The sequence below is a fragment of the Artemia sp. Qi Xiang Cuo genome, chromosome 9 (genome assembly GCF_049724085.1).
Source record: "Artemia sp. Qi Xiang Cuo chromosome 9, ASM4972408v1, whole genome shotgun sequence".
NCBI classification, from domain to species: domain Eukaryota; kingdom Metazoa; phylum Arthropoda; class Branchiopoda; order Anostraca; family Artemiidae; genus Artemia; species Artemia sp. Qi Xiang Cuo.
Window position 1 is genome coordinate 16537638 of NC_142802.1, and position 25898 is coordinate 16563535.

At 34.2% G+C, this 25898-nt stretch overlaps 1 protein-coding gene across 3 annotated transcripts in view; it reads right to left on the reverse strand.

The window, feature by feature from the left end:
• The window catches only part of Syt4 (Synaptotagmin 4), a 190187-nt gene that overhangs the window by 112917 nt on the left and 51372 nt on the right, over positions 1 to 25898 (reverse strand). For all 3 annotated transcript variants that reach the window (XM_089094312.1, XM_089094314.1, XM_089094313.1), the window contains exons 3-4: positions 7753 to 7841; positions 2974 to 3068 (exon numbers count right to left, since the gene is read on the reverse strand). In XM_089094312.1, coding sequence (XP_088950438.1) covers positions 2974 to 3068; positions 7753 to 7841 — 184 coding nt within the window. The remainder of the gene's footprint in view (positions 1 to 2973; positions 3069 to 7752; positions 7842 to 25898) is intronic.

Here is a 25898-nt window from a genome sequence, read left to right on the forward strand (position 1 = left end):
AAATGGCTATCTCAAAAAATTTTGATTGGATGTGTTTGGGGAAATGATGGGTGTGGGAGGGGGCTAGTTGCCGTCCAATCACTTTCGACTATTAAAAAGGGCACTAGCCGTTTGAATTTCCAATAAAATGAGCCTTTTTTGAAGTTTCTACGACAAAGCCTTCTATAAAAACCTTGTATGCCCCAAGGGCATAACTTACAACCCTTGTCCCGAGGTTCCAGGGGAGTATCCTCCTCAAAAACATATTTCCTATCTGGGAATCAACTACGCTGAACAAAATGGCTATCTTAAAATTTTGATTGGATGTGTTTGGGGGAATGATGGGTGTGGGGTGCTAGTTGCCCTCCAATCACTTTCAACTATTAAAAAGGGCACTAGCCCTTTGAATTTCCAATCGAACGAGCCTTTTTTGAAGTTTCTACGACATCACCTTCTATAAAAACCTTATATGCCCCCAGGACATAACTTACAACCCTTGCCCTGAAGGCTGTGGGGGAGTGTCCTCCTCAAAAATATAATTTCCAAAATCATAATCAAAATCAAAATAAGCCAAAATCAAAGCTGCATTAATTCAAAAATTATTAGAAATTAAGTAAAATATAACAAGTTTCTTTAACTGAAAATAAGGAGCGACATTAAAACTTAAAACGAACAGAAATTATTCCGTATATGAAAGGGGCTGTCCCCTCCTCAACGCCTCGCTCTTTACTCTAAATTTTGACTGTGTCTTACAACTCTATTTTTTAAAGCAATAAAAACTTTAGCGTAAAGAACGAGGCATTGAGGAGGGGACAGCCCCTTTCATATGCGGACAATTTCTGTTCGTTTTATCTTTTAACGTTTAGTTAAAAAAAAAAAGCTTGTTTTTTCTATTTAATAGTATACATGAGTCTACCATAGTAGCTGTAACAATTTTTAGAATCAAAATTAGAATGTAGATTTTCTGAATTAGATTTCAGGATATAGATTTTGTGACTGCAAATGGGTTTCACTTTAATATTTAGTCCTTCAGTTTAGAGTCTGAAGGATTGCTCTAGGCGGCCTAATCTTTCCTATAGGTACATTAGAAATAAAAGATTTATATTTTCAGCTTATTCAGAATCTGACTTTTTTTCATTTTAAATTAACAGACGATTACTCAGAGGCTATAATCTTTTTGTGGCCTTTTTATTCACTTTTATACTCAATGTACTCAAGCTTTTCACAATTCTTTTTTTATATCTTCTGTATTGGAAATTCTTATTCGTTTTTTATTTATTCAGAATAAGAAGATTATTGAATATATCTACAAATCTGGGAACTGTTATATCCTTATTAAAAAATACAACTGACAGAAAAGATCAGAGGAAAATCAAGTATATATATATATATATATATATATATATATATATATATATATATATATATATATATATATATATATATATATATATATATATATATATATATATATATATATATATATATATATATATATATATATATATATATATATATATAATTTTCGTAAACCCAAATAATTTTTCAAATTGAAATAAAAAACTTAATTGTTTTGAATTATATTGACATTGTGGTAAAAAAAAAAATTAGGATTATTCTCCTTAACCGCTTCAAAGGGGTAAGGGAGAAAAGAAACCGTGAAAACCAAGCCGGTTTCCGTCGTGGTAGAGGTTGCACTGACAATATATTTGCACTCCACCTCATCATCCAGCAGCTCGAAAGATATAATTTGCCTCTGATTCTAATATTTCTGGACTTTGTTGCAGCATTCGACTCGATCACTCGCCAAAAACTATTGAAAGTTCTATAAAATGACTGAATGCCCCTGAAATTTGTCAAACTGCTTAAAGCATACTACAAGGGGTCAGTGAGCTGATTTTGAGTTTACGGAGGAGAGACTGAACAATTTCCGGTTGAGTTTGAGTAAAACAAGGCTGCGTCCTTTCTCCGACTCTGTCTAACTACTGAACTACTGTGTTGATTGGGTGCTAGAGAATGCACTTTTTTTCATCCAGAAGTTTAGATTGGACAGAATATTTCACTTGAAGACCCTGACTACGCTGATGGTGTCGAAATCCTCTCAGACCCAGAGGAACCCGAAACCATGCTCGATGATGTAGTTACTTGGGTAGATCTTATTGGCCTGAAAGTCAGTATAGAGAAGACAAAATTTATGGCAATAAATTACACTGATCCTCTTTCGCTAGGTGTAAATCGATTAGAGTTAGAACAGTTTGACAGTTTTATATACCTTGGCTCCCAGCTTTGTACTGATGAATATTCAGACACTGACATTCAACAGCGATTGCAGAAAGCACAGACAGCATTTTCTTCTTTCAGAAAACAATTGTGGAATGGGCTTGCAATTAGTGTACGCACTAAAATTCAAATCTACCTGGCTTTGGTTCGGACCATCCTTCTTTGTGGATGTGAAACTTGGTAAGTGAAGTGACTACATCAAAATGCACTGAGGGTGTTTGAGCATGCCCGTCTGTGTAGTATCCTCAGGATACACCTGAGTGATCAGATATAAAACATGGATATGCAACGAATAAGTGGTATCAAGAGATGCGTTGCCATCACGATCAAGGGGCATCGACTGAAATTGTTGGGTCATATCTTACGGAGGCCCTCAGAGTACTTGCCTCGCCGAATCCTTCTAGCTGAGCCTCTCAGATTATGGAAGGGAAGCCAAGGAGGACAGCAGGAAAACTGGTGGAACTTGGTTAAACCGGATCTTGAATCTAATGGAGGTTCTAGAAAGTTCGATCACAGATGTTAAACCCAATGGCTCCCACTTGTAAAGCAGTTGAGAGCAGACGGCACTACATGGTCCAAACAGGTCCCAAAGATCCTTGATGCCCGGCAAGGTTGAAACGCCTTATTTCTGCCACAAGCAAAAGTAAGTAAGTATAATATCCTAAGAAAAGGTGGACTAAAATACCAGCACAAATACAAAAAAAAATATCTTACCGAATCGACAACCTTGATCCGCTTTCATCATTTGGACTGCTATTTGCTGATTTAACAGCAAGTCTCAGTGAAGATTTATCGGTATGATTTACTCCCTGAAAAAAAAAGATAGCCTTACTTGATCGGTCTCTTCAAATAACAAAACCATCAACATAAAAATATTTTTCCTCTCCCCCCCCCTTCTGAAGTCTATTTATACCTGAAAACCAGGATTTTCTGGGATTCTTATTTTGGCTGTTCTCAGAATCTGAAATTGTCAGTGCAAAATCACACTTTCGTTTGGGACACAAATAAAAAAGCTAATTAGTTAAGTTTGACAATGCTTTTCAATTCTAAGACTTCAAACCTTAACTGTCTGTTTATCCCCAATAACAACTAAGCCTTCAAACAAAATTTATACCTTTTTAAGCTTTTTGGTGTCATGTATTTTAATTTTTTGTGGATTTTTCGCTTTCCGTTTGCTTCAATTTTTTTTGTATTACTATTATTTTTTTATTTTTTTTTTAGTTTGACGAAGTTACTACTAAAAAATGTATTAATGCATTATAGACTAAAACTGAATTACAAATAATTTGAAAATTAATTTCCAAAGTAAAATTTTACACTAGAAAAGATTTATACTAATTGCAAAATTTTGCTTTTAAGTTTGATGCCAATTTTGGCATTTTCAGCGCAACCAATCTAAGCTATTAATAAAGAGTACTTTGTACTCGTAATTTTACGCAGTTGCAGAATTTTGCCAATGCGGTATCCTTTCCACCCATTCTAGTGATATATAGGACGAAGTATCGATATTAGAACAATGATCAAAAAGTGTCTCTTCTTGTCCAGAGAGTTAGAAATCCAGTTTGTTTTTAACAGGTGTATCCTTATTCCTGCTGATAAATTTTAGCAGGGTCAGAAAAATGCATAAAGTTTTAAAACTTTCTGTAACCTGAGTTTGGAATTTACTCTTTTGTTTGCTGCGTAATCTTTCGAAGAAAGATTTCAAAAAATCAGTAACGAACCCCCTTGGGCTTCTCAGTAAACTTTGCTTCTTACTCACCGAAAGTGAAGGGCGTGCTATTTTAAACGAGGTAATTTGTTGTTAAGAGTAAGTTATTCAGTAAGTGATAGTCAAAATCTGAAAAAAAATTTCCTTTGTCTCCTGTGCTTATCTAAAATTTTTAGATACCATCTAGTTCCCGGAGATTTTATCTCAGAATTGAGTACTGCTGGTGGATGTCCAGGAGGCTTTGTGTGATAAAAAGGACGGGGATCATAATGGTTGATCAGGTCAAACTTATCTTCATCTGTACTTCAAGAAAAGTTAGATTTAGTTACACATTTCTCTCTGCTGAGGAGTAATTAACTAGAGAAATTAATGTGGCCTTGCTCCCACCTGAATTTGCGGTAGTTGATACAATTAACATCAGTTTTCCTGCAAAAAAGCCTCAGTAGCGTCCATGGGTGCTGTACTTTAATTTTTAAGATCTGTAAATTTCTATAGGCATCTGTCGATCTTGTATGACTCTTTAAGGCTCTTTTAGTCCCCCAACTAGCGAAAGTAATTAATGGGTATTCATTGCTTTTAACATCCACGCAGTTTGTATCTATGACAGGCTGAAGTGAGTACGTGGAACACAAATGACGAAGTGCTTTTTATTGATAATGGACAGGGTTCAAAAGGCTTAAAAGTCCTCTTGACTAAAAAGTCTTTGATAGGAAGCCTCTAGCTCTAAGAAAGGCTGACCCCATTAAGGGGTGGTTACTGTAACACGGTTACTCCAAATTGTATTTCTCCTTTTTTTGTAGATGGAGCAAATTTCCTCGGGCTGGTAATTTGTGATACGTAACTTTAAAATTGATAAATTTCATATATTTGGAATCATTATCAAAAGAAAAGTTGGGGGAATAAAAGGGCATTGAGTAACCCTACACAATCTACATATATCAATACGTATTTATAGATCTTCAAGAAATTAAAATATCTTCAAGGAATTAAAATATAATAAAGTGCCCATGAAGCCTACTGAAGCTGTCTTGCAAAGAATTTGATGGTAATTTCATCTACTGCTGCAACTTCAGCTGGTAGTAAGGCCACATTACCTTCTCTTGCTTATTACTCCTCAGAAGACAGAAATGTCCAACTAAATTTAAGTTTTCTTTGATCACAGATAAAGATATATTTGACCTGACTGACTTTTATAACCTCAATACTTTTTCCCCTGCAAAGCTTCCTAGAGGTCCAGAGCAATACTCCGTTCTCCGACACAATCTCCAGGGTTTTTCAAAATTTTAGAAGAGCACAGGGAAAAGAAATTTTCAACAGACTAGGACTTACTCGATAACTTACACGACTCTTAATAATCATTCATCTTGCTTGATTTACCAACCCTTCACTGTCTCTGGGTAGGAATTCAGAGAGTGTATGAAAAAGGAAGTCATAGAATAGGAAGTAGATTCGTTTTCTTAAGACTAAAATTTTAGATACTTTCCTGGCCCTGCTATAGTTTATCAGTAGTTAAAAGACTACGCCTGATAAAAAAAGAATAACTACGTTTCTAACTCTCTCTACAAGTACCGAAACTTTTCAATTATTGTTCAAATATCGATAATTCATCCTATGAATCAATAAAATGCCATCGATATGCAATATAGCGGAGCAGTATATCGATAATTACGTTATCGATGTTAACAAGACAGAAACGTGTATGAAAACGTGTTATTATACTGAAGTTCAGACGCGTGTAGAAGAAAACTGCTGAAATTCAGTTCATGAATTAATTCTAGTATCTTCAGACTCCTTAGTTCAAAAATGACTTCGTTTTTGCTGTTTTTAAGCTGCCGAAAAATCAGTCAGTAGTAAAATGCAATTGTACTCCTTTCCTGTTATGCCCTAATAAACACGGTGTTTATGGGATGTTTCATTTCTGTTAGTACCGAATGCTTGGATAGGATATCGTGTTTTTTAAATTCTATAACTGAGCAAAATGCCACCAAATAATAAAAAAAGTACTCTTTATTAGTCGTTTAATTGCTTGTGATGAAAATTTTAAAATTGATATTAAGCTTAAAAATAAAACTGTTATTTTTAAAATTTCCAGTTATGTTAATTTCCTGTTAAAATAGTTATCAGGAAATTCTACTTTTAAAAATTAATTTGAAAGGTGGTTAATTAATTTTAATTAACAAGATTAATCTAGTCTTGATTAATGTAAATAAATTTGATTGATTTGTTTATTTTTGACAGTTTTATTTGATCAAATAATACAACCAAACTTTTTGGTTTTTGGTTAGTTTTTGGTTAAGTTTGATATTTTTGTTTTCACTCTTGTCTACGAATAGTCTGTAAAATTATCTCTGGGGGATATATTTTTTTTCTTTGGAGAAATGTGTTCTAAGATAATATCTCTGCTCTGAAAGATGAAAACATAATAAGAACAAGTGATTCATAGCTCAATCAATTATTTGGTAAAATTCAACTTTTTGAGCTTTCCAATTATCTTTATGGTTTCCTTTCTGCTTTTATGAAGCAATCAAATCCCTCTTTACTTCTTGACGAATGAAAATTTAGCTCAGCAACATGACATTAAACTTGGAAAAAACAGCCAAACTTGGGACATAACGTTTTTGGCAAGATTTTTTATGACAATTTTTTATTGTGAATACAATTACAAACATTACGATATTACAGATACCGATATTACAGAAGTCTTTGGCAAGATTTTTACGACAATTTTTTTTACTGCAAGTGCCATTACCGTATTAACACCTAAGTAAAGAGTAAAGGTTCTTCACAACACGCCGTAGGACCTTTGACATTAGAATAACTTAACACTTTACGTTATATAGTCCTAAGGAGCAAATTTTGTTACTAACGCTGGCAGTGCCTTATAGACTCGAGCTCTTCATACAATTTTTATTAATAGCGGCTTTATGACAGAGAAAAATTTAAATCAGATGAAAATAAGGTTGACAAATTTACAATAAGGGTAAAATTGGTGATGAATTGGCAACAGTTAAAATAACTGATGTAAATTATTTTAGCCTCTGTTATCATTGTTTCTAGACCACTACCCCACCTCTCCTTACAACCGAAAAACTATGAACGTGCACTATGACAATAGAACAGCTTTAAAAAGTTGATGCTGATCCTCCTCCACCCAACAAAAATGAGTTTTATTGCCCTAAAAAGAAATCCTGGATTAGTTTCTGTTTTAAGCCGGAAAAATGGAAAAAAATAATTTTTCGGCTGACGGTTAAGTACAAGTAAACATTAATCATAATATGTGTATTATCCTTCAAATGAAAACAAATAGAACTAGCACAATCCCGAAGAATTGAGTGAGCTGAGGTCTTTTTTATTTTATTTTTATTTCTTTTATAGCTTTTTTTCTGACGAAAGAGATAAATTTTTGATATTTATTTTATTTATTATTACATTTATTAATTCGTTTTTTATAAATATTTTTAAAATATTGACTGTTGTAGCCGTTCGTCCTCAGAACTTTGTTTCTTCTTGGACGGCTACTTGTTAAATGATTAAATAGTGAATTTTTTTTAAATAAGATTTTATTTAATTGAATGAAAATGACGCGTTTAGAATATGTGGGTTTGATGAGAGATGGCTGGTACTTATAACGAGGAATGAATATTTTAAAGTGTTAAAAAATTTGGACGATTTCTCAGATTGGCAACGGAACACAGAAGTAGATTTTTGTGATTTGTGTTTTTCTGTGTTTTATGTTATGTAATGTCCATGCTATGTTTCTGTTTTGTATAAGAAATTAAAAGTACCTGTGCAGCAGAAGTTTCAACCAAAGTTATAGCAGTGCAGCCCATCTCTTTTCCTGCTTCAGCGTTCAATGCAGGCGCTGTCGGGCTTCCTGTAGAAAAAAATAAGCTAAACAGAAAATAATACCCAAAAGGTGATAACATATGTAGCAAAACTAATTAGATCAGCAATTTTATTCGATAGTTCCATGATTAGATGTTCTTGGCGGGCTATTGCATTTACTCTTCTCACACACCAAAAATTACATAAAACTATCTGCACTTTGTATTTTTATTTATTATTTTTTTTTTTGAAACAATTATTTCAGCTTTCAATGAATTATACTTTAAAGTACTTTAAGTGGTTTGTTTATATTTGCCATAATATTAACAACAACGCAACAAAAATGATATTACATGTGAAGTATTCAAGATTCACGAATAAGAGTGACGCTACTCCCACTCCCCCTCCTTTCCTCTCAAACACAACGCGGCATGGATGCCATGTGTGTTTTATTAAAAACATTATGTATTCTGAAAAGCGTTGTTTTTACATGCCAAACCATCAATAACAACAACAAAGAAAGAAAATCCCCGTATCAATCAAGAACGGTGGAGAGAACTAAGGAGAGTAGGCCGATTGTTCAATATATAATGATTATAATTCCTTGAAGTCTCATTCCTTTTTCAAAATTGGAAATATAAAATAGCGAATATCCAAAAAATTACTTTTTTTCAGCGTAGCCCAAATGACAACATGACCTTTAGAAGGGCTAAGGAAGGGTAGCCCTACTCCTGTTTAAAGTAATTTCTGTTCGTTATAAGTTCTGCTTGATCATAGACTTTACTTTCCATTTCGTTTTAGCGTCCATTTATTCATCTAAGGCAGATTGAGTTATCTTTATATATGACACGGCTATTTATTTGAATTTATTGCTCTTTTGGGTTTTATTTATTCATTGAAGGAATTTCTGTTTGTTCGTGTTCAAATTGTAATATAACTTCATTTGTGCTTGTCTTAGGTTTTAACATAGCTCTTTGCATTTCTTTGAAAAACTTTATTGGGTAAAATGTTTTTAAATTAATTTTTGTGCACGTGTAATTGACATAATTTTATTATTGGTTCCTTCAGAGTGTCTGTAAAATGTTTTAGTTTTTTGCCTAGTAATTAAAATTTAGGGTTATAATTTAAATTTTAGACAAAAGTTAAAAGTTCTGTCAAAAGTTTTGACCAGTAGTAGTTTTGTTACACAAATCCTTAACAACCATTCTATTGTAAAAAATCCATGAATGGGTGTGGACAATATTATTCATGTGAATTGAGAATCTGTGTGATATTTGGTCTTCTATAATGTGGGGCCGTCTTGACCTCTGTCCTGTAGTGTTCTTGAGAACATTGAGAGTTCTAGTGTCCTTTTTGAGGGCCAAAAGTAACGCGAAGGTCACCAGTCCCTTTCCGACGCTCCTTTCAGCTGCCTCATCCTCCAATGGAATCCGATCAAAATCATGAAATTGTCATTTATTCTGGAATAGTTGGAAGGTCAAATAACTATGCCTCCAGGGATGACATGACCTCCATATCTCTTTGGGGCAAGGGCGGTAAGTTATGCAAGTTGACCATTGTTTACATATAAGTCTTGCTATTGGTAACGAGTGACATCTTTGATCATGAGCCTCCAAAAAGACTCAAGCTATTAAATGGAAACTTTAAGGGAATGTTGAATGTGAAACTATGTGCGAGCAAGTTGTAATAAGGGTGTATCAGCAATATCTCGAAAGGGCTTAAGTTATTAATTTGAAACTTTCAGGACATGTTTCGGAAAGTGTTGAAAAAACCACCAGACACAATGTGCATACTACAAGCAGGGGCGTCCTGAGACTCATTTCATTGGAGGGGCAATCTTCGTAAATTTTACTGAATCGCTTCCTGATTTATGCCAAATTTTCTGCAGAAATAAAGAATTTTGCTAAATTTCGGGCAATTTTTTCAAAAATTTTGCTCATTTTTGGGGGTTCAATAATTGTACCCTTATACTATGCTTCTCTCCACCTAGTCTCTTTCCAATCATAGTCCAAATAGTTGCTCAAGCTCAAGCGCTAACCATCCGCAACACACATAGCAGCAATATATTCATTTTCACATGGGGTCTCAATCTAGCCCATGTCCACCACTTCCATCATAAAACCCCAAATTTTTTGGTTTCTATAATTTTACCCTTATACTCTGCTTCTCTTCACCTAGTATTTCTCCAATCTTCTTCCAAATAGTACCTATTCATTGGCACAGCTCAGCCCTGCAATCTGAGCAAATTTCAATTTTTCAAGTTTTGGGTCATTCGCCTGGGACTCTGGGTCGGTTGGGTGCCCCCAAAAATTGTCCCGAATTTTTCTGTCAATCTAGCACTTGTTCACTGATGTCTAATGTCGTGAATGGTTAGACCGTTGCTCAGGCGGTAACCATGCGGCAAACACATACCAACAATTCTTTTTCCATTTTCACATGGAACTTCAATCTAGCCCATGTCCATCGCTTAACATTCAAGCTTCTCTCTTCAGGATAGGTGGGGAGGGGGTGCTCGTCATCTCCAATCTCTTTCCAAATAGTATATATTCATTACCTCATCTCAGTCCGGCATTCTGAGCAAATTTCATTTTTCACTATTTTCAATGCATAGTGACCCCCCCCCCCCCCATATAAGGTCTGTGGATTATCATCAGGGGTTTAGGATGCAAATTTGTAATCAATTATTAGACAAAATTTGGACATAATTTAGTGTTCCGTGTTCAGATTGGAGCGTCGGGGTCTGCCTATTTGGGCTTTATTTGTCAAGGCCTGAATGCTAAGCGATGGACATGGGCTAGATTGGGACCCCATGTGAAAATGAAAAAAAAGTATTGTTGGTATGTGTGTAACCTGAATGCTAAGCGATGGACATGGGTTGGATTGGGACTCCATGTGAAAATGAAAAAAAATTTATTGGTATGTGTGTAGTGCATGCATGGTTACCAAAAGGGAAACAGTCTAACCGTTCACGGCTTTAGGCATCCGTGAATAAGTTCTAAGGCGAGAGTGGAAGTTAGGACAATTTTTAGAGGTGCCCACCTCCCCTGCCCAGAGTCTCAGGCAAGTGACCCTAAACTTGAAAAAGTGGAAATTGGCTCAGATTGCTGAACTGAGCTGAGGCAATGAATATATACTATTTGGAAAATGATTAGAGACGCTGGGCATCCGGAACAAGTGTTCAAGTGACAGAGGAGTTTAGGACAGTACTTGGGGGCGCCCACCCGCCCAGATTCTCTGATAAGTGATCCAAAACTTTGACAAATTTGTGAAAAATTCAAATTTCTTTCAGAACGTGGGGCTGAGCCTAGGCAATGAATAGGTACTATTTGAAAGATAAAGATGGCTTTAAACGATTGTTTGCCTTTTATTTCAAGCAAATTAATGGCCCTATGTCAACTCTAAATTTTTGGGCAACCTTCTTAAGACCTTTTGCGGGCGTGCCTTGTTTGTCTCTCATTACAGGAAATCTAACGGTCTTATGTCAATTTAAAATTCTTGGTCAACATGCCTGAAACTCTAGGCAGGCATGCCTTTCCAAAAACTAACACACAAGTATGTGTCCAATAAGAGTGTCATGCAAACTCCAGCCATTTACCCATGCCCCAGCTATTTAAACATTTGCCTCTCAATTACTTGGACTATCTGTCTTGGCTTTTCTCTGTCTACAATTAGCCATGTCTTGATGCAATCTATGTATGCAACCTACTGCAAAATCCTTGATAACTTCAATTTATAACCGAATGCCAAAAATGTTGGAGGGGCGGCGCGCCCCTCACCACCCACCGCCCCCTCCTCGGGACACCCCTGACTACAACTATTGCTACTATTACAACTACAACAACTATTACAAGCTACAACTATTACTATTATTAAATAAAAAAAAGAAGTTTTTTAAACTGAAAGTAAGGAGCGACATTAAAACTTAAAACGAACAGAAATTATTCCGTATATAAAAGGGGCTGTCCCCTCCTCAACGCTTCGCTCTTTACGCTAAAGTTTTTTATTGTTTTAAATAATTAAGTTGTGAGACAGAGTCAAACTTTAGCGTAAAGAGCGAGGCGTCGAGGAGGGGACAGCCCTTTTCATATACGGAATAATTTCTGTTCGTTTTAAGTTTCAATGTCGCTCCTTACTTTCAGTTAAAAAAAAACGTGTTCCTTTTATTTAATTTGTGATCGTTTTTTAGTTAATGCAGCTTTTATTTTGGCTCACCGTTATTGAATAAGCAAACAAAATTTGCATAAAAATTTTACTTTTCTTTGGCTAAATGGATGTCTCTAAATTTGGTTATGACGTAATTTACAAATTAACTTACGTAACTAACTTCTATATTCGTATATTTTTCTTCTGGCAAAAAATACAAAGTTGCAGATTTTTGCAGATATGAGCTTGAAACCTATATAATAGGGTTTTCTGATATGCTGAATCTGATGGTGTGATTTTCGTTAAAATTCTTTCACTTGTAGGGGATGTTTCCCCCCTTTTCAAAAAATCGGGTAAATTTTCTCAGGCTCGTAGCCTTTGATGAGTAATACTAAACTTAATAAAATTCATATGTTGCGAATCAGCATTATAAACCCGTTCTTTTGATACATTTATTGACATCAAAATTCTGTTTTTAAAAGTTTCGATTACTATTGAGCCGTATCGCTTGTTTTTTTATTGTTTTTTTCTATTACATATATGTTATTACGTATATGAGGGGGTTCTCCACTTATTCAATACCACGCTCTTTACGTTAAAAGTTAAAAAAAAATTGATTCACAAACCCCTGAATCACAAAGGCCGTTTAATTAGAATAGATAGCTCTTTTGAAAGCACTAAAAAAACTGTAGCGTAAAGAGCGAGGTATTGACTTGGGGGAGAACCCCCTCACATTAGTTATAATTTCTGTTCGTTTTAAGTTCTAATGTTGCTTCTTACTTTCAGTTGAAAAAACTTGTTTTTTTTATTTAATTTCTGATCGTTTTTTAAATAATGCTTGGAAATCCGGCGCCCCTTCATAGAAATGTCCCTTACCCAAAATAAACATCCTCCACGGAAATATTCTCCAGAGTAACCCCCTCTTCTAGCCCCCCCCCCCTCCAGTAAAAAAACCTTCCTGAAAATGTCGGTATACTTACCAAAAACCAATAAATAATGCTGGCAAGTCCGACGCCCCCTTCATGGCAATTTTACTTCCCCCGTGACCACTTCCTTCATGTACTGATCCTCCAACATAACCCCCCCCCCCCACTACCAGAAAAAAAACTCCTGAAAACTTCTGTATAGCCTACTTCCCAATAACCAATACTAGCCTATATGTTAACATTGGGTAAAGTTCATAACTTTTAGCCCTCCCCCTGGGAACTTCGGGGGATTAAGTCATCCTAAAAGACATATTTATCCTATTTTCGACCATGTTGAACAAAATGGCTATCTCAAAATTTTGATCAGGTGACTTTGGGAAAAAAATAAGCGTGGGAGGAGGCCTAGTTGCCCTCCATTTTTTTGGTCACTTAAAAAGGGCAAAGGAACTTTTAATTTCAATTCCAATGAGCCCTCCCATAATATTCTAGGACCACAGGGTTGATACGATCACCCCTGGAAAAAAAAAATAAATAAATAAACACGCATCTGTGATCTTTCTTCTGGCAAAAAATGCAAAATTCCACATTTTTGTAGATAGGAGCTTGAAACCTCTACAGTAGGGTTCTCTGATACGCTGAATATGATGGTGTGATTTTGATTAAGGTTCTATAACTTTTAAGGGGTCTATCCCCCCTTTTTTTCAAAATCATCCAAATTTTCTCAGGCGCATAACTTTTGATGGGTAGCACTAAACTTGATGAAAGTTATATATTTGAAATCAGCATTGAAATCTCATTCTTTTGATGTATCTATTGGTATTAAAAACCCGTTTTCTAGAGTTTCGGTTACCATTGAGCCGGGTCGCTCCTTACTTTCAGTTCGTTACCACGAACTGTTTGATCACCTAAGGTCAAACAGTAATTTATTAAATTTAGCTTTGAGAAAGTTAGCTTTGACATAAGTTAGAAAAAATTAAAAAATTCAAGTCATTATGTGAAACTCTACGTTAGTGCCAAAGTACCGGAATCCAAATCAACAGTAATTTTTGTCATTCTTCTCTCTAATGTTGAACTTCTTTTTTGTTTTTGTTTTTTTTTGTTTTTTCTTCATTTAGAGTCTCACCTCAAAAGAAAGGGGAAAGAGTTTAAACTCATTCAATACATATATAATTGGTATTTTTTGCCATTCTTCTCTCTAAAGTCGAAGTTTTAGTTCGTTTTTTTATTTTTAATTTAATTATTTCTAATTTTTCTTTAATTGGGGTCTCACCTCAAAAGAAAGGGGAAAGAGTTTAAACTAATTCAATACATATCTAAGTGTTAATTTTTGCCATTCTTCTCTCTAACGTCGAACTTTTTTTCGTTTTTTTATTTTAAGTTTTTTTAATTTTTCTTTATTTGGGGTCTCGCCTCATATTAAGAAAGGGTAAATAGTTTAAACTAATTTAATACATATCTAATTGGTTGTCAAAATAGGGGACTCCGAATCAATATTGTTTCTGCTTCACATTTTCTCAGGTCAAACAAAAGTCCCTCATAGGAAAAGAAAATATTCAAATTACTCTTGAGCAATTGGAAATCAATCATTAAACATCCTCTGTGACTTCGATGCGTACTTGGAACAAATGATTGAAAAATTCTCAAGAGAGGTGTACCAAAAAAGACAAAATAAAATCTGTTCTTTCTACTGTTTGGGTTTTTGGAGCAAACTGTAGGATATATTGTGTATATTGTTTGCATATTTGGAACAAAGGATCCATAAATTCCCAAGAGAAGTTTACCAAAGAATGGCAAAGTAAAAAATATTCTCAATAAAAATTTCTGTAGTTTATGTTTTTTGAACAAATTGGAGCACATACAGAGTACAGATTGTATATATTGTTTAGGTGTTTAGAACAAAAGATTGATAAATTCCCAAGAGATTTATACCAAAACTGGTAAACAGAAAATAAATTTCCGATACTCGGGTTGTCCCCTCCTCAACACCCCGCTCTTTACGCTAAAGTTTTTATTGTTTTATAAAGTAGAGTTGTGAGAAAGAGTTAAATTTCAGCGTAAAGAGTGGGGCGTTTAGGAGGGGACAACCCCTTTCATATACGGAATAATTTCTGTTCGTTTTAAATTTCAATGTCGCTTCTTACTTTCAGTTAAAAAAATATTTTTTTTTATTTATTGACACAGTAAGATACTATTTGGTGCTTCGTTTATACACAAATTCTCTTAAATATTTGGCAAATCAAAATAGTAAAGTTATCAAGCTTCTGTGTAAAAAAAAATTACTCTCCACGGGGATACATTTTAAAAGTGACCACCTTCGCTGAAATTGTAAAATAATATCAATACGGGAAAAATTTGCATTATGTTTAACTATAAAGAGATTAATAAAGGTTAAACTATAAAGGTTAAATAATTAAGCTAAGCTCAAAATATATTTTACCTCCTAGTAATTCATTCTTTAGTTTCATATACAAAGTATATGACACCATAGTACATGTTAATGATGCAGTAGGAGCCACAAAGAAAAGTGCTCCGTAGAGGATGACTGTATGTGGATCCTGGCTCTCAAAAAAGCTGAAAATTATAAGTGAAATTTGTTGTAGAAAAAAAGTTTCATGAGAAAATCTTTGCTTGACTGAGCCCCATGCTAGATTGGTATCCAGAATTTTTCTCGGGGGAGGGGGAGGTCAAAAGAAATCCTAAAAAACGCATCGAAAATTTGATCTTTTGAAATCCTTTAATTATTTAATTAATTACACTATTTGTGTCTCCAATTAAACAGTCAGCTTAAAATTCAAGGTCTAAACGCATTCTTTATCGTCGACTCGTTGTTGCAATCTACTTTTTACTTGTAAATTTCCCTTTCCCTATTTGCAGAAAATGTAATTTATTGGCTATAAAAATAAGATAACTAGTTGTCATCAAGTTAAGGCAAATCATTTTATCCAAATGCTTTTTACTCTACTTTAGACAAACTTCTCCAAAAGAAGTTACTAGAAGTTATTTCCTCTCAGGAGTAAATAAAGTTTATCTGACGTGCTTCCAACGTAGTTTTACTAGCGAAATTATAGAACTCTCATCTTTATAGCGAGTCCAACGCAAAAGTTTGGATTTTTTAATTCCTTAGCAGCTTCTTTAGTCTAATTTAAATATTCAGTTCAGAAAGTAGGATTGTGGAATTTTCATGTCCATTGTTTTGTTTTTTTTAAACCACTAAAATTTTACAACTTTTATAATGTCTATTGTCAATTTTTGAAGTAGTCTGTTTAATTTCATTATTTCATTGCCGTTTCATTATTATTTACTCCTTCATAAAACCAATAACTTCACTTTATTGTCTTATTGTTTCTGCTCGTTCCAGCTCTAGAGATGAAATCATCTGATTTATATTTTGTTTTAAGACAGGTCATTCTCTAAAAGTTTTCGGTGTGGCAACCCAACTCAAAGGATCTTTTTTATGGGCTTAGTTTCTAAGCCACCGCCGCTAATTCTCAAGCGCTTATAATTTAATTAACCAACTTTTAAACTCTAAAAGTTTTTGGTGTGGCAATTTAATAAATTGACTGAAACGTTAGAAAGGATTTCGATCATAAAATCCTGATAATTTCTTGTTTACTTAGTCGTGAAAATTGGGTCTTATATGAGTATTCGGCTTATGGTTGTTAATGAGCTAGAAATAAAATTATCTTGCTAACATTTTTCTTAAGACAATTCATTGTCTAAAAGCTTTTGATGTGAGTACCAAACTCAAACCATCTTTTCATGGCCATGGTTTCCAAACTATCGCAGCCAATTTTCAAGCTCCTATGATTGAATTAATGAACTGCTAAATTCTCTTAGAGTCTTTGGCGCGTAAAATTAGTCAATGGACCAAATCTTTAGAAAGGACTTGATGATAGAATCCCTGAAAATTTTTTGGCTACATTACTACCAAAATTGGTATTAATGAGAATTTTGTATATGGTTATTGAGATGTTAGAAACAAAAATTATTTGGTTCAAAATATATTTTAAGACAAGAGTAATTCTCTAAAAACTTTTGATGTGGCATTTATGGCAACCGAACTCAAACCACGCTCTTGTGGTCTTGGTTTTCAAACCAAGGCAACCAATTCTCAATCATTTATAATTTCATTAATAGACTGTTAAATGTTCTACATGTTTCTGGTGTGGAAATTTGATTGGTGGACTAAGACTTTAGAAAGAACTTTCATCATAAAATCCCAGACAATTTCCTGTTTACTTTGCAACCAAAATTAGCATTAAAGATAAGAGATAGAAAGACATTCATATTTGCATTTTGTTTTTAAACAGAAATTATTCTCTAAAAGTTTTGTGTGGCATCCGAAACTAAACCATCTTTTTGTGGTGTTAATTTTTAAGCCACCGCCATCAACTCTCAATCCTTTATAATTCAATTAATGGACTGAATTATTCTCTAAAAGTTTTTTTTTATTTGGCAATTTAATTAATGGACAAAGACTCTAGAAAAAATTTCATCATAAATTCCTTAATGTTTTCTTGTTGACTTTGTTAATTTGATATATGGTTGTTAAAAAGTTAGAAATAAGGTCACCTGATTCATATTTTGTTTGATGACAAGAGTCGTTCTCTACAATCTTTTGATGTAGCAACCGAATTCAAACCATCTTCTTGTGGTCTTGGTTTCTTAACCAACGCCGTCAAAATTCTCAGTCATTTACAATTCAATTAACAGACTGAAATATTCTCTAAAAGTTTTTGTTATAGCAATTTAATTAGTGGACTGAGACTTCAGAAACAACTTTCATCATAAATTCCCTAACGATTTCTTGTTGATTTTGTTACCGCGTCTGGTATTAAATGAGAATTTGATATATGGTTGTTAAGAATTTAGAGATTAGGTCACCTGATTCATATTTTGTTAGATGACAAGAGTCGTTCTCTCCAATCTTTTGATGTGGTAACCGAATTCAAACCATCTTCTTGATGTTTTGGTTTCTTAACCAACGCCGTCAAAATTCTCAGTCATTTACAATTCAATTAACGGACTGAAATATTCTCTAAAAGTTTTTGTTATAGCAATTTAATTAGTGGACTGAGACTTCAGAAACAACTTTCATCATAAATTCCTTAATGTTTTCTTGTTGACTTTGTTACCGAGACTGGTATTAAATGAGAATTTGATATATGGTTGTTAAAAAGTTAGAAATAAGGTCACCTGATTCATATTTTGTTTGATGACAAGAGTCGTTCTCTACAATCTTTTGATGTAGCAACCGAATTCAAACCATCTTCTTGTGGTCTTGGTTTCTTAACCAACGAGGCCAATTTTTAATCATTTACAATTTAATTAATGGGATGTTATAAAAGTTTTTATTTGGCGATTTAAGTAGGTTGTATCTATGGAATTTACGTGAAGCTATAGGAATTACCATGCTATTTGCGTGAAGCTATAGGAAAACATTTCCAGAGCATGTACTTATGGATTTGGGTGAATTATGTTCCCTCCCATGCTATTCTATAGTGCTATGTTCCCTCCCATGCTATTCTATAGCGCTATGTTCCTTCCTATGCTATTATAATGGTTTACGTTCCCTCCCATGCTATCCTAAGGGTTTATGTTCCTTCCTATGCTATTCTAAGGGTTTATGTTCCTTCCTCTGCTATTCTAAGGGTTTATGTCCCCTCCCATGCTATTCTAGGAGCTTATGTTCCTTCCTATGCTATTCTAGGAGTTTATTTTCCTTCCTATGCTATTCTATAGCGCTATGTTCCTTCCTATGCTATTATAAGGGTATATGTTACCTCCCATGATATTCTAAGGGTTTATGTTCCTTCCTATGCTATTCTAAGGGCTTATGTTCCCTCCAATGCTATTCTAGCGCGCTATGTTCCCTCCCATGCTATTCTATAGCAATATGTTCCTTCCTATGCTATTATAAGGGTTTATGTTCCCTCCCATGGTATTATAAGGGTTTATGTTCCTTCCTGTGCTATTTGGGGAGATTACATTCCTTGGCACCTTTTCAGAGCATGTACTTGTGGATACCTTTCCAAGCAACGTGATTAAACACGCTTTTACAATCGGAATTGTTTGATTGACATTTGCAAAAAGGGATAAGGAATTCGCAAATTGAAATCTATGAACGATATTAATTAATGTTTGAATAATAGGAGTGTGATTGATTCTAATTAGTGATTGGATAATTTTTGAACAAGAAATCTCTGAATAAAATATTTTTGGAGGGATGGGAGCGAGGTGTCTTAGAGTACTTATAATGGTCTTATTTGGGGGGATTACGTTCCTTGGCACCTTTCCAGAGCATGTACTTATGGATTCTAGCCGACTATGTTCCTTCCTGTGCTATTTGGGGAGATTACGTTCCTTGACACCTTTTCAGGGCATGTACTTATGGATATGGATTGATTATGGCCTCTTTCCAGAGAATGGACCTATGTATTTGAATGGATTGTGTTCCTTCCTATCCTAATCTATGGTTTTATGATCCTTCCTATGCTATTCTATGGCATTATGTTTCTTCCTGAGTGATTCTATGGGACCTCTACACGTGATTAAACACGTTTTGCTTGCCTTTCATTGGTACCTTTCCAAGCGAGCGGAGATTCCCCTCCGGTTCCTACACACTGCAAAAAGCAAGATATTTATTATAAATTTGGAACAATTGTCACATTCAGCAAGGCGATTTTTTTTTTTTTTTTTTTTTGGCAATTGACGTTTTTTCTGATTGGAACAGTATCAATCTTTGGAAATGGTTAACGATAACAAACATGTTTTCAACCAGATGGGTTTTTGAAAGCACATTCAGCATGGCGTGCGCTATTTTTTTTTTGGCAATTGGCATTTTTGTCTGATAACAGGTACCATTCATTGCGATCATAGGTCTAAAGAAATGAGGGATGGGAGCGGGGTGTCTTAGAGTACTTGATTGAAACTTTTACCTTGAGCATCGATGTTGTTAGCAGAATTTCAAAAGGATCGCTTATGAGTGCTGGCGTATCTGATGAAATAATTTAGGTTGTATGATAAATTTAATTTATTTTTTTTAATGCAGTAGTTTTTCAGCAAGGACAATCGATATCCTAAAAGTGTTTGATTCAAACTTTTACCTTGAGCATCGATGTTGTTAGCAGAATTTAAAAAGGATCGTTTATGAGTGCTGACCTGTCTTTGATGAACTAATTCATGTCGCATGATAATTTTTTTTTTAATACAGAATTTTTTCAGTAAGGACACTCGATATCCTAAAAGTGTTTGATTCCAACTTTTACCTTGATCATCGATGTTGTTAGCAGAATTTCAAAAGGATCGTTTAAGAGTGCTGGCGTATCTGATGAAAGAATTTAGGTCGTATGATAAATTAAATTTATTTTTTTAATTCAGTAGTTCTTTAGTAAGGACACTCGATATCCTAAAAGTGTTTGATTCAAACTTTTACCTTGAGAATCGATGTTGTTAGAAGAATTTCAAAAGGATCGTTTATGAGTGCTGGCATATCTGATGAAATAATTTAGGTCGTTATGATCAATTTAATTTTTTTTAATGCAGTAGTTTTTTAGTAAGGACACTCGATATCCTAAAAGTGTTTGATTCAAACTTTTACCTTCAGTATCGATGTTTTTAGCAGAATTTCAAAAGGATCGTTCATAAGTGCTGGCGTATCTGATGAAATAATTTAAATTGTATGATTAATTTAATTTTTAATTATTTTTTTTGCAGTATTCATTTAATAAGCACACTCGATATCCTAAAAATGTTTGATTCAAATTTTACCTTGAGCATCGAAGTTTTTAGTAGAATTTCAAAAGGATCGTTTATAAGTGCTGACCTGTCTTTGATGAACTAATTCATGTCGCATGATAATTTTTTTTTTAATACAGAATTTTTTCAGTAAGGACACTCGATATCCTAAAAGTGTTTGAATCCAACTTTTACCTTGATCATCGATGTTGTTAGCAGAATTTCAAAAGGATCGTTTAAGAGTGCTGGCGTATCTGATGAAAGAATTTAGGTCGTATGATAAATTTAATTTATTTTTTTTAATGCAATAGTTTTTTAGTAAGGACACTCGATATCCTAAAAGTGTTTGATTCAAACTTTTACCTTGAGAATAGATGTTTTTAGCAGAATTTCAAAAGGATCATTTATGAGTGCTGGCATATCTGATGAAATAATTTAGATCGTTATGATCAATTTATTTTTTTTTAATGCAGTAGTTTTTTAGTAAGGACACTCGATATCCTAAAAGTGTTTGATTCAAACTTTTACCTTCAGTATCGATGTTTTTAGCAGAATTTCAAAAGGATCGTTCATAAGTGCTGGCGTATCTGATGAAATAATTTAAATTGTATGATTAATTTAATTTTTAATTATTTTTTTTGAATTAGTTATTCTATAATCCCACTCGATATTCTACAAAAGTTTGATTCCATTTCTACATTGAGCATAGACTTTTCTAGCATAATTTCAAAAGGGTAGTTTTTAATTGCTGACATGTCTTTGATGAAGAAATTCATGTCACATGATATTTTTTTTTTAGTACAGTAGTTTTTCAGTAAGGACACTCGATATCCTAAAAGTGTTTGATTCCAACTTTTACCTTGAGCATCGATGTTGTTAGCAGAATTTCATAAGGATCATTTATGAGTGCTGGCGTATCTGATGAAATAATTTAGGTCGTATGATAAATTTAATTTATTTTTTTTAATGCAGTAGTTTTTTAGTAAGGACACTCGATATTCTAAAAGTGTTTGATTCAAACTTTTACCTTGAGAATCGATGTTGTTAGAAGAATTTCAAAAGAATCGTTTATGAGTGCTGGCATATCTGATGAAATAATTTAGGTCGTTGTGATCAATTTAATTTTTTTTTTTAATGCAGTAGTTTTTCAGTAAGGACACTCGATATCCTAAAAGTGTTTGATTCAAACTTTTACCTTGAGCATCGATGTTGTTAGCACAATTTCAGAAGGATTGTTTATGAGTGCTGGCGCATCTGATGAAATAATTTAGGTCGTATGATAAGTTTAATTTATTTTTTTAATGCAGTAGTTTTTTAGTAAGGACACTCGATATCCTAAAAGTGTCAGATTCAAACTTTTACCTTGAGCATCGATGTTGTTAGAAGAATTTCAAAAGGATCGTTTATAAGTGCTGACCTGTCTTTGATGAACTAATTCATGTCGCATGATAATTTTTTTTAATACAGAAGTTTTTCAGTAAGGACACTCGATATCCTAAAAGTGTTTGATTCAAACTTTTACCTTGAGCATCGATTTTGTTAGCAAAATTTCAAAAGGATTGTTTATGAGTGCTGGCGTATCTGATGAAATAATTTAGGTCGTATGATAAATTTAATTTATTTTTTTAATGCAGTGGTTTTTTAGTATGGACACTCGATATCCTAAAAGTGTTTGATTCAAACTTTTACCTTGGGAATCGATGTTGTTAGAAAAATTTCAAAAGGATCGTTTATGACTGCGGGCGTATCTGATGAAATAATTTAGGTCGTTATGATCAATTTAGTTTTTTTTAATGCAGTAGTTTTTTAGTAAGGACACTCGATATCCTAAAAGTGTTTGATTCAAACTTTTACCTTGAGCATCGATGTTGTTAGCAGAATTTCAAAAGGATCGTTTATGAGTGCTGGCGTATGTGATGAAATAATGTCGGTCGTATGATAAATTTAATTTATTTTTTTTAATGCAGAAGTTTTTCAGTAAGGACACTCGATATCCTAAAAGTGTTTGATTCAAATTTTTACCTTGAGCATCGATGTTGTTAGCAGAATTTCAAAAGGATCACTTATGAGTGCTGACGTGCTGATGAAATAATTTAGGTCGTATGATAAATTTAATTTATTTTTTTAATGCAGTAGTTTTTCAGTAAGGACGCTCGATATCCTAAAAGTGTTTGATTCAAACTTTTACCTTGAGCATCAATGTTGTTAGCAGAATTTCAAAAGGATCGTTTATGAGTGCTAGCGTATCTGATGAAATAATTTAGGTTGTATGATAAATTTAATTTATTTTTTTTAATGCTGTAGTTTTTTAGTAAGGACCCTCGATATCCTAAATGTGTTTGATTCAAACTTTTACCTTGAGAATCGATGATGTTAGAAGAATTTCAAAAGGATCGTTTATGAGTGTTGGCATATCTGATGAAATAATTTAGGTCGTATGATCAATTTAATTTATTTTTTTAATGCAGTAGTTTTTTAGTAAGGACACTCGACATGCTAAAAGTGTATGATTCAAATTTTTACCTTGAGCATCGATGTTTTTAGCAGAATTTCAAAAGGATCGTTCATAAATTCTGGCGTATCTGATACACACACACACAAAGACGAATCACATATAGTGACAACGCATGCACAGAGACGACACACACACAGAGACGACACACACATACAGAGATTAAATACATAGAGAGAAGACAAAGATATAGAGGATACACCTTAAAAGGGACGATACACACACACAGAGACAACACACACAGATATGACACACACATAGCGATAACACACGCACAGAGACGACACACACACAGAGAGACGACACATGCACAGAGACGACACACACACAAAGATGACACACACACACAGAGACGAAACAAACATAGAGACAACACACGCACAGAGACGATACACACACAGAGACATTCACGTAGAGAGACGAGACACACACACAGAAACGACACACACACACAGAGAGAAGACACACGCACAGAGACGACACACACACACAGAGACGACACACACACACAGACACGACACACACACACAGAGACGAAACACACACAGAGATGACACACGCACAGAGACGATACACACACACACAGACAGCACACACACAGAGACGACACACACACACTGAAACGACAAACACACATAGAGGCGACAAACGCACAGAGACGATACACACACAGAGACAACACACACAGAGAGACATGACACAAACAAACACACAGAAACGACAAACACACATAGAGACGACACACACAAAGAGACGACACACACACAGGTACGAAACACATATAGAGACGATACACGCACAGAGACGACACACACACACAAACACAACAAACATAGAGAAAACACGCACACAGAGACAACACACACAGAGAGACGACACACACATAGCGACGACACACGCACACAGACGACACACACACAGATATGACACGCACACAGAGAGAGAAGACACACGCACAGAGACGACACACACACACAGAGACAACACACACACATAGAGAGATGACACACACAGAGACGACAAACACACAGAGACAACACACACAAAGAGACGACACACACACACACGGATACGAAACACACAAAGAGACGACACACGCAAAGAGACGACAAACATACAGAGAAGACACACCCACAGAGATGACACACACATTGAGACGTCACGCGCACGGACACGACACACAAACAGAGTCATAGTGAGAGAGATATCCAAAAAGTTGGGTTGATCTATGTTCACTTAGAGTGGCACGCCACTCTATGTGTGTGTGTCGTCTCTGTGCGTGTGTCGTCTCTGTGTGTGTGTCGTCTCTTTTTGTGTGTGTGTCGTCTCTTTGCATTTGTCGTCGCTATGTGTGTGTCTTCTCTCTGTGTGTGTGTGTATCAGATACGCCAGCACTTATTAACGATCCTTTTGAAATTCTGCTAAATAAAATCGATGCTCAAGGTAAAAGTTTGAATCATACACTTGACTAAAAAACTACTGTATTAAAAAAAATAAATTAAATTTACCATACGACCTAAATTATTTCATCAGATACGCCAGCACTCATAAACGTTCCTTTTGAAATTCTGCTAACAACATCGATTCTCAAGGTACAAGTTGGAATCAAACACTTTTAGGATATCGAGTGTCCTTATTGAATAACTACTGTATTAAAAAAAAATTATCATGCGACATGAATTAGTTCATCAAAGACAGGTCAGCACTTATAATCGATCCTTTTGAAATTCTACTAAAAACTTCGATGCTCAAGGTAAAAATTGAATCAAACATTTTTAGGATATCGAGTGTGCTTATTAAATAACTACTGCAAAAAAAATAATTAAAAATTTAATTAATCATACAATCTAAACTATTTCATCAGATACGCCAGCACTTGTGAACGATCCTTTTGAAATTCTGCTAAAAACATCGATGCTCAAGGTAAAAGTTTGAATCAAATACTTTTAGGATATCGAGTGTCCTTACTAAAAAACTACTGCATTAAAAAAAAATTAAATTGATCATACGACCTAAATTATATCATCAGATACGCCAGCACTCATAAACAATCCTTTTGAAATTCTTCTAACAACATCGATTCTCAAGGTAAAAGTTTGAATCAAACACTCTTATCATATCAAATGTCCTTTCGAAAAAACTATTTCATTAAAAAAAATAAATTAAATGGTAAATACTCCCACAATTAATACTTCAGATACGTAAGCGCTTATAAGCAATTCTTTTGAACTCATTATAAAAATATATATTCACCTTGTAGAATTATTAATAAGAAAAATATATGAAATCAAGATTTCTTCCTGACAAAAAACCGAATGAAAAAAAAAATTAAATTTATCATACGACCTAAATTATTTCATCACATACGCCAGTACTTATGAACGATCCTTTTGAAATTCTGCTAACAACATCGATGCTCAAGGTAAAATATTGAATCAAACAGTTTTAGGATATCGAGTGTCCTTACTGAAAAACTACTACATTAAAAAAAAAAATTAAATTGATCATACGACCTAAATTATTTCATCAGATACGGCAGTACTCATAAACGATCCTTTTAAAATTCTGCTAACAACGTCGATGCTCAATGTAAAAGTCTGAATCAAGTACTCTAAAACACTCCGCTCCTATCCCTCCTTTTTTTTAGAGCTATGACCACATTGAGTGGGACCTGTTATCATACAAAAATGCCAATTGTCAAAAAAAAAAAATAAATTGCACACGCCCTGGTGATTGTGCTTTCCAAAGCCCATTTGTTTGAAAAAATTTTTGTTATCGGAAACCAACT